Source organism: Phaseolus vulgaris, chromosome 11, assembly GCF_051622355.1.
Source record: "Phaseolus vulgaris cultivar YP4 chromosome 11, ASM5162235v1, whole genome shotgun sequence".
Taxonomy (NCBI): Eukaryota; Viridiplantae; Streptophyta; class Magnoliopsida; order Fabales; family Fabaceae; genus Phaseolus; species Phaseolus vulgaris.
Window position 1 is genome coordinate 13113719 of NC_143508.1, and position 13755 is coordinate 13127473.

General features: G+C 31.3%; 1 protein-coding gene across 2 annotated transcripts; it reads right to left on the reverse strand.

The window, feature by feature from the left end:
• Positions 1-2714: 2714 nt before the first annotated feature.
• LOC137829494 (G-type lectin S-receptor-like Serine/Threonine-kinase) lies at positions 2715-7535 on the reverse strand. Of its 2 annotated transcripts, XM_068636304.2 has the most exons (8): positions 6161-7526; positions 5178-5681; positions 4694-4840; positions 4372-4583; positions 4074-4284; positions 3719-3956; positions 3259-3409; positions 2715-3173 (listed from the first exon to the last, which is right to left on the reverse strand). In XM_068636304.2, the coding sequence occupies exons 1-8, from the start codon at positions 7482-7484 to the stop codon at positions 2865-2867; spliced, it is 3096 nt and encodes a 1031-aa protein (XP_068492405.1). In that variant the 5' UTR covers positions 7485-7526; the 3' UTR covers positions 2715-2864. The 2 variants fall into 2 exon arrangements, 1 of the variants encoding a protein (XP_068492405.1); XR_016517705.1 differs by lacking the exons at positions 2715-3173; positions 3259-3409 and having other exon boundaries at positions 3747-3956; positions 4372-4534; positions 6161-7535.
• Between the last annotated feature and the right edge of the window lie 6220 nt (positions 7536-13755).

Consider the following 13755-nt stretch of genomic DNA (forward strand, 5'->3'; position numbering starts at 1 on the left):
TTTATGTTTTTATTATAAATTATATATTTATTATTATTAATTTTTAATATTTATTTTTATTAATAATATTATTAAATATTAATATTATTTTATTATATTATATAATCGATTATATGTTATAAAATTATATACAATTGATTATAAGTTAAGATTATAATCGATTATATATATAATCAATTATACTTATATATAATAATAAATTAATTAATATATTTTAAAATTAATTTAATATTTAAATTATAAGTTGATATTCTGTAATACAGAAAATAAGAAAAAAATATGTAAATAAAAAAATAACAAAAATAAGATACATTTACTGCTAAAATGAAAAGTGGAAAAATGGCATTGTAATTATGCACAATTATTTTTGGAGAAAAAGGAAAAATAACATTGATTTTCATCACAAATATCAGCATATATGTGAAGAGCAATTTTGAAGCTCTCTGTGTCTTTTTTTCTTTCAATTCTTCACAACTACATTGATACAAACACGACTTCTTCTGTAAATTTATCTTTGAAAATACTACGTACATTAATACAAACACAACAAAAATGAGATGAAAGACAAATTTATATTGATTGATGAGTTAGGAATGAGTAGATAAAAATAATAGTGATATCCGATTAACTATAAAATCAAATAAAAAAAAATTAAACCATAAAATAAATTTTTTAATAAAAAATTAATTAAAAATATCTAAATTTACAAGTATTTAAAATTTAATTAAATCTGTTATTATAAAATACGATATAAAAATTGACTTTGACCTCATCTTTTTCTATTTAAATTTTTATTTCTTATCACATCATTTGATTAAAATAAGTTATACTAAGACTCCAAATTTAGGGTTCAAGTGAACTTTTTTTCATAACAAAGAATTGTACTCACAACATGAAACTTTGAGATTGTCTCGTGAAAAGATGCCCATGTTACCCAAAGATTATTGTTGGACACTTGAATACGTTATTAGACAGGGAGAGAAATAAAAAAAAAAAAATACAGTGATATGATAAAAACAGAGAAGAACACCAAGATAAATAAAATAAAATTATAACATAGTTAATCTAAAAATTTAAAAAGAGTATGTCAACGGATTATGGTGATTTGAAATGGAAAAAAATTAATACAAAACCAGTAATAATTAGTTTGTCTTATTTGAAAAAGGAAATTAACTGACCTATTTTAATTAGTTTGATTAAAATACCGAGTCCATTAACTCAATTTCATCCAATAAATTCACTGAAAATGATTTTGTATCAAATCTTAATAAGGATATGTTATATATCAAATTAAATTAATATTAAGATCTCGTTATTTGTGTGTCTCACATACAGGTTCTTATAGTAACTTATCAAAATTCTATTAAATTTTAAATAATTTTTAGAATATTGTTTCAATAAAACAAGCATGCCTGTTTTTTTTTCTTCATGGCACGCATGGATCAATCACCATCCTACTAGTCTTATTTATTTAAGAATTGATCAAATTGCATCTTCTAGCATACCATAATTAAAATACTAGTCTTATTTTACTCTTTCGTGTCAACAAAATCTTTTCCCATAATTATTCTATCAATATTAACTTTCAATTAAAAAATTACTTAAAATCAATATTAGATGAAAATTTACTTTCTTTACCCAGATCATGTTTACAAAATTTTATATTAATTTAAAATTAATTTATAGTTTATTCATATAGATAAAAATTGATGAAATGTTTACTTTTCAAAATATTCTAAAAGATTAATTATTTTATTAATTTCTTATCATTATTATTTTTTTATAAATTCGAAACACATTCAATGTATTGTAAAATTATATTATGTGTAAAGATACTAGTTGATATAACTTAAGCAAAGTCTATTGATACTTCTAATATAATTAACAGATATTTTGTGAAGATTCTTATATTTACGAATTTGGCCTTTTTCTATTTTTTTTTTAAAAAGTAGAATAATACATTAGGATTTAAGAGGAAGATCGAAATACAGCTTTAAACTTACTCAAATATAATAAAGTTACATTATCATATAACAATGCATATTAAAAATAAATAAGAAAAAAATCATTTAGAAAATATATTTTAAATATTAAAAGATCAAATAGTTTTTTAATATATTTTAATATAAAAATGCGAATAATGCATTATTACAAAGTGAATATTTCCAACTTATTTATTTAGATAATATAAAGTTGTTGACTTTAATTTGTAGTAGACTGACTTCTCTAAGAAGTATTTTCTCAAATAAAAATTTATTTTTGAGTTACGAATAGACACAACCCTGTTTTCAACTATTGTGACAAGTGACAATTTTTTCGTCAACATGTCAAGTCTAAGTGCAAATAACACAAAAAAAAAAAAAGACAACTTTTATGTACAATATAGATTATCATAATTAGACTACAATGACAACGAAATTGTTCATCTTTTACTATTGTTTAGTTTAATTCTTAGTTCATTATGGCATGAAATGACTGTGATGAGGAATTTGGTGAAAAGAAAATGTTGATATCCACAGATCAGAATGTCATGGTGGAGTAGTTGCCCTTTGTTGAATAGTTGTCCCATCTCAAAAAGGGGTTGACCATTAGCCTAGTCTTGTGTATCTTGGTGCTTCTTTGTGGTAGTAAGCAATAAATGCAGAAGAAACAAATTTGTTTAGGCTTTTTTTTTTCAATTCCACACAGGCATTTGCCATTATGACTCTATCATCTATCCAATCCATCCAAATATGAAATTCATGAGAAGTTGCCTAATTGACCATTTCAAGTTACCCCACTTAGAGGAGGAATGGATCATGAGAAAGGGGCAAGCAAGCATAGAGAAATTACATGTTCTAGATATTTCGACCAAGGATGATTTTCTACCTCCCATGTTCTATAGTGACTGTCAATTCATTACGTGAAAAGGTTTCAAGTTTACTTGAAGTAGATGCTCTACTTGAAGGGCATCTCCTGATAACAAAGGCTGGTTCCTTAGGACTTGGAAGAGTGTTAGATTCACTACCAAGCATCAAAACCACATTTGACATTGTGGGACGTTCATTTGGATCTTCTTGTAAGCACAACAGCCCCACATTCACACATTTCAAGCATTCATCTGCATTGCATGTTTGGCTAAGTGTTTGGTCCATGAATTCCAATTCCCTTCTTTCTTTCCACAAAAGCCATGCCTAAAAATGAATCAAAGAGTGGAAAGTATTAGGAGCTATGTAGCGTTTGTTGCATATCCCTGAAATATTCATTCACTGTACTCACATATCCTAGCAGACTCAATTTATGTTCTGGTTGATAAAATCCTGTGTTCCTTTTTCCACTAATTATCTCAAGTACCACCACACCAAAGCTAAAGACGTCAGACTTGACTGAAAAGTGTCCATCAAGTGCATACTCCGGGGACATATATCCACTGCATTACAAAATTTGTGAAATGTAGATCAAATAAGACATCTGGTTGGGTATCATTTGGTAGAGAGTGATAAAATGTGTTTTAGCAAAATTAGTTTAGTCCCTGTACTTTAAAAATATGATTTTGATTCTTGTATTTATGAAATATGGTGAATTTTTGTTTCTGATCTATGCTTTAACCTAACCAAGAATCAAATCTATCCAATACAAGGACTATATATGACACTTTCAAATGATAATAATATTTCTATAATGCTTAAATGCACTGAATCATGCTGTGACATGAAACTTACTAAGTTTAGCTACTTACTATGTTCCAACCACTCTGACTGTGTTACCTACTGTCTCTTTTCCTCCAAATATCCTGGCTAAGCCAAAGTCTGAGATTTTAGGATTCTTCTCTTCATCTAGTAGAATGTTACTTGTTTTCAAGTCCCTATGAATAATCCTCAACCTAGAATCTTCATGCAAGTAAAGGAGCCCTCGAGCAATTCCCAAAATAATCTTGAAGCGCAGATCCCAGTCTAATAGAACACACAGCTTCTGGTCTGGTAGTCCATTAGGGGCATGACATGTTGCATTAGTCTTCTTCAAAATATAATTTTGAGGCTACAAGAAAAAGGCTTAGCCAATAAAGTACTTCAAATGCAAAAAAAAAGTCTTACCAAAAATGAAAGCATCCAAGCTTCTATTTGGCATATATTCATATATTAGCATCTTTTCATCTCCTTCCACACAGTACCCCAGAAGTCTCACTAGGTTTCTATGTTGAAGCTTTGCAATCAACACAACTTCATTTTTAAATTCTTCTAAACCTTGTCCGGAACAACTTGAGAGTCTCTTTACTGCTATTTCTTGGCCTCCAGGAAATTTTCCCTGACAGTATAAGAAAAAATTAACCATGTCTACTATCATCATGATATTCAAAAAGTAAATCGTGAGTGTCAAGAAATTCTTGATTACCTTGTAGACAGGACCAAACCCTCCTTGCCCAAGCTTGTTTGCATTTGCGAAATTGTTAGTGGCCCCAAGTATGCTTTCTAAATGGAAAAATGGAATATCTATGGCCTGTGCATCATCTTCTTTGAAACTACCAGATTCAATCAAGTCTCTGACATATTTCTCACTGTCATACAAGTTAAACCCTGAGTTTTTCTGTACATATCCCCTGCTATCTGAAGTCAAACAGATGAACTGGGGTCTGAGTTGCAGGCTTCTACTGATGAAGTATCCCCTTTAATATTGGGATTTTTTTTTCTTGAGTAAGAACAAAAATTTAAGTTACCTTGTGATTTGCTCTGGCTTCTTTTCCTCAAGTACACACATGTAACAGTAGTCGACAGAAGAATTAATCCAATCACAGTTGTAAAAGTAATTACAATGATCTTAGGTAAGGAGAGTTGCCTTTCTAATTGATAGATGTTACTGCCTTCTGCAAGGTATAAAAAAATGACATTTATGCATAAAGAAAGCTCATACAACATTTCATGAAAGTGTTAATGAATAATGAATTTATAGCTGAAAAAGTTGCAAATAATGCTGGGTTGAAACCAGAATCACCAGATTTTGGAACTACACTGTGAGTTATGTCAATATACTATAAGAACAACAATATTGACTAGGAGGAAAATGGAAACGAAGTTTTGAACGGTTTCCAGCAAGTTATAGGCAGTACTAGGGAGCAAAACAAAGGTATTAATTATTCTGTATAATAAGTATGCATGATATTTATCCATCAACATGAAGAGGAACAAAGATATATAGATTACCTAGAGTGCAGTTTAATTTCAACCCATCCCAAATAAAGTCTGTGTTGCAAAGACATCTCTTTTTGCCATCTCTGGTAATGTTGCAAGTTGAATTTGGCCAATCCTTGCAGTCCAACAACGAAGAACACATAGGCTCGCATGGGGGATCCCAACTGAATTCTATTTCTACTCCTTGTTTCATGGGAGCATTAGAACTAAAAATGCTTGGATTAGCATGACAATAGCCACTAAGGTGAAATGGAAATGACTGGTTGAGAGACAGAAACTTATCCCTTGAACCCTGATCACAGTTAAGTACATCTTTTCTGTGGATCAAGAATTTCCGTGTGTCTGGGTTTATGCTAATCACTTGATAGGTTCCCCCAGGAGTTTTAAAATCAAGCTCACCAGAGGAATTGTTGCATTGAAAACTGAAGTACATGGGGTCACCACAACTTGGTCCTGTGCTTAGGGGATATGGAATGGAATTTGTACCACAAGTTCCACAACTGTTCCCAGTGGATTCTGCAGAAGAACAATATCTGGCACTTTATAAACAATAATTTGCAACACAATATCTATCTTCTTCCACTGCTTGAGCCACGATTCACATATTTGATGAGTGTATTCACATATTCAGTGGCCTAATCTCAAATTGTTAAATAATATATCTTTGATTTACTTACTAAGCACTACTTTTTTAAATGTAACAAATTGAACTTAATTACAAAGTCCATTGCATTGATTTTACCTTGTGCGAGTACTTCAAAATCAGTTGCTCCTCTTCCCAATTCAATCTTAAATTTTAAAAAATTTCGTTATCGTTTTATTAAAATATCCGGTTTTAATTTTGTTTAACTAGCAACAGTTACTTCTCAAATATGCACTGTGATGATTGAAAGAAAAATTTATTACTTGACGAATACACTAGCGGTTTTTGCATAACAGTGTAAAATTTCAGTGAAGACATTGCATGGATTTAAGAGGGTCATGAAAAGGAATACCTATATCAGAAAATGCCACGCGAACATGCAGGTCACACCCATCCTCGTACTCTTCTTCAAGATTGTTCAAGTCCTCATACCAAATCCAGCAAACAGTATCCTTTTCAGTGCCTTTATATGAATATGCATAGCACTGGCAATTGTTGAGGCACTCTGATTTGCATTCCTCTTCATTCTTGGCATTAAATTGAGCATCCGGGTTCCCTACTTTCATCATTTTCAAACTCAAAAATGTAGCTCTCTCAGCATCCCCACTGCAGACATTTGTTTTCCTGCTGCATCCACCTGAAAAGTCTCCACCATTCCAACTCTTAATAGAATTAGGCTTGTACCCAGGCAAACACTTGCACATGGAGTCATACTTGCTATTACAGCTTCCAAAGTTTCCACAAGCATTGAACACACTGCATCTATCTCTTGGCTCCACCCAAACCAACAACCACACTTTCTCTGAATCCATCTTCATGTACTTAAGTTGACCCCAGTGAGTCATCACCAACCTTGAGTCACTATAAAGTTCTGAAGTGAGAAAGGGAACAGTGTCGTTTGGGGATACTCTCAAGGTGAAATTTGACAACAAGTAAGATATTGCTGGAGACATCTCATCACTTCCAGAAAACTTATTTGAAACACTGCTTTTCCAATACTTGATGGACCTCTTCCATATGACGTACTGGTTCTCCCCTTGACAATGCACAAAAGTGAAGTTCCCTGGTGCAGGGTCTTCATAACTTCTCCATGATGTTAGTGCTAAATTACCATCCATTTTCATTCCAGGAAGGAATGTATCTGTTGGATTAGCAAAACTCTGCCACAGAATCTTAACTTGATGATCCCCTTGCTCTTCAACTTCATCACTAACAATAAGGTTCCCACTGTCCATTATCTTCACTGTTCTATGTGGTGAAGCTGATCCTTCAAGGTTTGTGCCCCAGTAGGCTTTCCCACTTCTGTCCAAAAGCTTTAGATTCCCATCTTCTCCAATGCCAAAAGCACCCCAAGAATCTAGAAGTGGTTTGTCTCTGTTAGCAACCCACACAACTGTTAGAGGAGTCAACTTGTAGTACCATATTCCCACATATCTTCTTCCACTAGAACTGCCATTAGGAGTGAAAAATCCTAGCTCAAACTTTCCTCCTTTTGAAATAAGAGTATCCCCTCCCCAATCTTGCAAGAAGTTGTTAATGGTTATAGCATCTGTGGCTGAGCAATGCTTAAAACTAAAAGTGATAAACAAGGCGCAGAAGAGGAAGGTAGACAGCATGTGACTGGAGGACCAGTTAAGGATAACTATCCTTCTGGTGTCTCTCTTGATGTTTACCATTTGACAGCACTCAAATGGTTTGAGATTTTCTTTTCTTAAAATAGAGTGCACGTTATACCAGTCACCCAATTTTTCCACAGCTTTCTCCCTCTAGTTGAATTCAAACGCCACAATACGTAAAGTTTGTCGATAGCACTTTCTTGCTTTTGATGTCTATTGGTGGAGCAATTGACGCATATTTCGGTAGGATTTGATTTAATTATGTCTCATTCATTGTGACGCCATAACCCCTTCAGCAAATGTGTAATGATACTATCTATCTCACAATATCAATATGCTTAGGATTTTTGCAATCAAGGTTCAAACACATTGCATGTAACTGATATGCTTATGCTTTGGAATTTTGCGGTTAGGATCACTTTAGGCCAAAAACCCAGCCACTGTAGCATCTTGAAAAAAGTATTTGTGCCTGCAGTAAATTATAATGCAACACTAGAATAATGATTTGCAATATGATTGATATATTATTTCTATTGGGTTCTCAAGAACAAATCAAAAAACACAATAAGAAAATTGAAAAAAAAAAACATTTTTATTAATATTCGAAGGTTCTATACAGTCATAATACAATCGTCTATATGAAATAAAAAAAAATCATTAACACAGTTAACTCTAATAATATCTGCACTAGACGGTCTACGGTAAACAATCTTCTGTTCTCATTCTACAAGAGAGTCTATTAGTTTAACTAAATTTTCCAGGAGAGTCTATAGTATATGATTTAGGCTCAATCCTCACAATTTCCAAACTTAAATAATTGATCGAAAAAAGCCAGGAGGGTAAGTATGGTCAAATTCACTCATTTTTGTCAATTTTATCTTTTTTTCATCTGGGTCCCCTATGCTTACTTTTATTTCAACATCCTCCTGCAAGTGACATTTGTTTTATATATTGAGAGCGTATCCTTTTAACCAAAGAGTCAATATAGGTATCTTGTTTTTTGTTCCTGTGATGAAAAACTTCAGTTATTCATAGCTAATGTTGAAAACAGTACCCTTGGTTGGGAATTACATATTATGTCAAGCAACATTCAGAGAAGAGAGAAATATCCATTTCAATTAGTGAGTATTAAAAAATAATTGATTCAGAGTTCATGGACCTCAAATGGATTTAAGATAACGAGATTCACATCGAGCCATCCGATAAAAGTATACTATCATATCATGCATGCTTTCTAGCATTTTATTTTTGGTAGGGTAGGATGAAATTATGATTCAGCTGTTTATAGAACTATTGCCAATATATCAGCTAGGTCTTTTATGAAATTTCTTATCCAAATCCTCCCTCGACACTTTTTCTTCTTCAGAGGCATCAGCTTCTAGATGATGTTTTGAAAGGTGGCCACGCCAAGACAAAGAACTTTTGCTGTCTAGTGTCCAACACTGCTATCAACTATTTTTGTTGACCCACAAAAGTTTACTTCATCTTCATTTGCTCTCTGCCTCTCAGCACTGAAATCTGTTGCCATCATGGGAAGAAGCCCTTAAGTAGGGAGAGTCTTCACCCTGCTGAAGGCAATCATGCTCTAATAACACGAATTGGTTTTTGTAATAGTAGATAATGAAGAGAATATGATCAATGGCTAAGTTTTTTTTTTGCCGCAGAGAAAATCAGCTGCAGAGGCGATCTGTGCTGCTACCATTAGTTGCAAGAGTTTTTTCATAAATACTATTTTAAGATAAACTAAGAACAACAAAAGATGAAATTTTTTCTTTTGTAAATTTTGGAATGAACTTATGTATAAATTAAGAATAAAATATAAGAAAATTTCTGATTGGCTATGCGAGTACTTATGTCTTTATTCACTAGTGAAGGTGGTTCATAAGCAAGTAAAAAAAAACAATGATTGGTTATGCGCGTGATAAGAAAATAGAAAGAGAATAAAATTAGTGCAAAATAACAAAACAAAATTATAACAATAGTATTCTACAAGAAAGATCTTTCTATCAGTTGCATTACAGGTAGCTTGCAATTGCAACTGTATGTACTTCTTTCTAGTCCTCTTGGTTGGAGATTCATGGGTTAGTTTGGCATCATTTCCTTCCACTTGGGGAGGCACCTTGTCCTCAAGGTGATGAATGGAGCAAAGTTGTTCCCAAATCTCTCAACTAGTGTCCTGAAGGACCAAACCAGATCATTGGACCAACACCATGTGGTAGGAAGGTTGGTGGAAGAATCAATCTTGGAAGTCAGTACAGGAAGAGGTGTAACCAACGGATGTTGTTGAAAGCTAAAGGAGGCAACATGGTAGAAGAAGAGGAAATAAGGCTCTTATGTGGATTCAGAAGGGAACAATGGAAACATAAAGAATGCTGGGATATTTTGGCAGTTGAAGAATATATGCCACAGCACCAATGTGCTCCAAAACTTGAAAAGGACCGCATAAACACTTAGAGAGCTTATGGTAAAAATTTGCCCAATATTATATGAACGGAGTTTAATGTAAGCTCAATCACCCACATGATAAGATACATCTGTGTTTTCTATCAGCAATGGATTTCATTCTTGTGTTGAGTTTTGTCTTATTTCTTCTTTATCCGGTGGATTGGCTAATGGCAACATTTGATACAGTCATCTACGAGTGAAACGCTAGCATTTTGCTCATGGTTATTAGATTATTGTTCTATTTAGTTACTTACGTTTTCTGTTATTATATTATGTAGTTAGTTATATTTATAGTTAGTATATATATATTGAGTCTAAAAAAAAAACTCGAGTCTAACTAAAACAAAGAAAAAGTTGGATTAACGCGTGATTTGGGTTGATCATTTCTTTAATTTGCTCTTTCATGTTAGAATGCGTCTGCTCTAAAACTCAGTAATCATCGACAACATTAACAGAGAACCATATTCGTATTCTGTTATCTTTGTTTTTCCTTATGCACTATTTTTGTATAGCTAGATTGTCTAGTATTTAACGTGTTTATGTTAATGAGCTTCTTGATTTTCATACCCAAAAATTTGAATCAGAGTTTTAGTTCTTATTCATTCTGCATTCATAGGTTGTTGACATCGGATCAAGATCAGTCTCCTTTATTTGTTTCTTTTATCATGAAGAAAATCTTCTAGAAAATGTTCAAGAAGATGGTTAGCACAATCAAGATTGAAAAGTTTACAAGAAAGAACAACTTCAATTTATGAGGCATCAAGATAGTGCTTTGCTAAAAGAACATGTTGTTTGGGCATCCTAACTCAAGACATTTGGAGGAGATTGTAATAAGAATTCAAGAGTAGTCTAACTCAACCCCATAAAGCCGGGGCATAGGGTTGAGGTTTGCACCCACTTATATACAATGAAAGACTCTAATCTCTAGTCGATGTGGGATCTCCAACACACCCCCTTTCCATATTACGAAGTGGACTTTAAGCCTAACTCAACCCCATAAAACCGGCTTTTGGGTTGAGGTTTGCACTCACTTATATACAATGAAAGACTCTAATCTCTAGTCGATGTGGGATCTCCAACAGACACAACTATTTTTTTTTTTATAATTTTAGTGTCCGTTTAAAACCTTTTTGTCCACACTATAATTAATATTTAATTTTGTGTTTCAATTATGTAGGATTTAGGAACACTAATAATGTCTCTTACTTGGCCCTCACTTTTTATGACAGCTAATTACAACTTTTCTTGTAGTGTTTCATTAGTCTTTTTTCTTTGCTTCAATGAGAAGCTTCAAAACTTTGTTTATAATTTGTACTGGAAAAAAAAAATTATATGTAGTATACATGTATTTTTACTTGGGTCATGTAATATACGTGTATTTGATAAGATATATGTTTTTTTTAAATTAGCCCGCTTTTGTATAATTTTTCTTTTCTGTCACGTAAAAAATTTATTTGGCAAATTGATGCAAGTAGATTGTGTGGGTTAAATATGTTAATTAGATAAATTAATTTTTGAAATTATTTTACCAACATTTTTTAAGAAAATATCAATTTAAATAATAAAATATTTGTCTACAAAAATATGCATGTCACGTGTGGGTTTATCAATTTGTAATCATATTTGGAATGAGCTAAATGATTTCAGAGAAGGAAAATGATAGTGTGACAACTCAAAGAGTTGTATACAACCCTGATGTGATAGATTTAGAAATAAATATATATAATAAAAGGTAAATTTGTAATTAAATTATATAAAAAAAAAGTATTAAAATAATAGTATTGGTAGTTGTAATGTGGTTGTATAAAAAAATGTGGTTGTCCATATATCATTGCTCTTCAGAGAAAGAAAGAACTAAATGATTTCACGATTTTATTTAGTATTTTAATGTATGTGTGGATTAAGTCCCTCTAAACATTTATTTTATTATTATTATTTCGTTCACGTAGTGTTTCTAGGTTTAATTATTTAATTTTATAATTATTATAGCGTTCCACAAATCGACACTAACTTTATTATTTTTAATATCTTGTTTACCTTGGTTGAATAGCTATAGTTTAAATAATAAATAATTTATTTTACTTTATGTAGGTTTAACTAACACTAACCGATAAAGAGTTGTGCCCCGGCTAAAACATTAGTCATCTTTTGATTAGAGTCAGTTTTTATTGGGACACTAAGCTCACACTAATTACCATTTAACGTCTTTCTTTTTAGTCTTTGCATGGTTCTTTTGAGGAGGCTATAATGTGTTGAATTCGTTAATTTTTTTTATCAAACAATGAATAAAAAATAGATAGGGATGTTTCAATCTTATAAAAAAAATTGTAGAGCATTATAACAAGACCATTCTATAAGTATTTGTGCAAGATTTTGTCGTTAATTGCATCTTAGAACTATATAAGTCTCTTTATAATTCTCTTGGTTGATATTTATAGATTAATTTCTTATAAGTTTTAATAAATTAATTTAAACTTATGATGAAGTTAATTTCAATTTTTTTAAGAATTTGTTGAAAATTTATCTAAATATACTCAAGATTTATATCAATAAGGTTTCAAATTGAAATCCTTTAAATAAAGAAAATATTGTTAAGAAAATAGTAAAAGTGATTAATTAGATTTTCAATAGAAAATGTAAATCTTTCCCGAGTAAAAGTTGGGAATATGTCATGTCCAAAAAAATATTAATGATAAAAAAAATCGAAAAGGTATTCGAGATTGGCCCACTAAAAGATAATATGTTGGATTTGAATAGAAAGATTACATGATTAGTGATTATTTTGTCTTGGTGCAAAGTTATACCTACTCTACAAAAGCACTGGTGTAGGTTTCAAAAATCCAAATCATGTTCAGGTGCTAAGGATTTTTATTTTTTATTTAAGTATGGTGCAATTTTCACGAGATGAATCCTATTGAACAGAGTCAACCAGCCCAGCTCAAGTCTCGAGCAAAGACTCTTTTGACAAGTGATACAACACAAACTAATTTAACCTCAAAACTAAACTTTGTGAGTGAAACAAGACTCCTCTCTCTTTGCCTCTCAACAACTTATGACTAAAGGCCCTAAAGCATTTCTTGGAGAAATAAAATAACAGTAAATAAACTTTGAAATTTGTCATACACATTATTATAAGCTACCATGTTCTACCTAGGGATGGTTTTGGGAAAGAAATTTTACTGTTGCAATTTTGCATCAGATTTACAAGAATAGATCCATTTTTAAAAAAATTACTTAAATGAGGAAGTTGTGTTTGAGTAGTTTGACTTTATTCTTAAAGAATTCGTTTTTTCTGAATATAATTTCAATTTAAAATAAAATTTTATAAAAATTATTAGACACAACACGATTTTGGTTCAATGAAGAAAAGTAAAGAAGTCGTGCTTATTAAGCACAACTTTGTTTAATATTAATTAGTGTTATTATGTTTTTTTTTTAAATGTAAAGTTGTCATATTCTTTTATCTATATGGTTGAACAAACAAACTAGACAATTTAGTATAAACAAGACATTCTAGACTATTTCTATTAGCAAACTAGATGATTTAATAAGAACAAATAAATTAGACAATCTAGTTTTTAAACAGTCTAGAAGAACAAATAGACTAAATGGTCATTGTCTTTTATGCATTAGACGATACTCGTCTTCTTTTATCTTGATCTAGTCTTGTAGTTTTATGTTATGGTTATGCTAATCAAATGATACAATTATTCTTTCATTTATTTATTTTTTTTGTCTTTCCTTTCATAGTATCAAGAGCAGTAATGATTAATTTTAGATTTTCTAAAAATAAACAAGAAGTTTGGATTTGTATTTTTCCAATTTGTTTTTGCTTCAAATAGGTTTACAAAATCTAATTATAAAGTAATAGCAATATAGATTAGTA

Bases quoted from the DNA above. Each gene is read 5' to 3' on its own strand.
- LOC137829494 (XM_068636304.2), bottom strand. From the start codon at position 7,484: ATGGTAAACATCAAGAGAGACACCAGAAGGATAGTTATCCTTAACTGG. The intron at 4,584-4,693 runs GTAACTTAAATT...GTTTGACTTCAG, and splicing joins AAGCCAGAGCAAATCACAAG to ATAGCAGGGGATATGTACAG. The intron at 3,957-4,073 runs GTAAGACTTTTT...ATGGACTACCAG, and splicing joins CTTGGATGCTTTCATTTTTG to ACCAGAAGCTGTGTGTTCTA.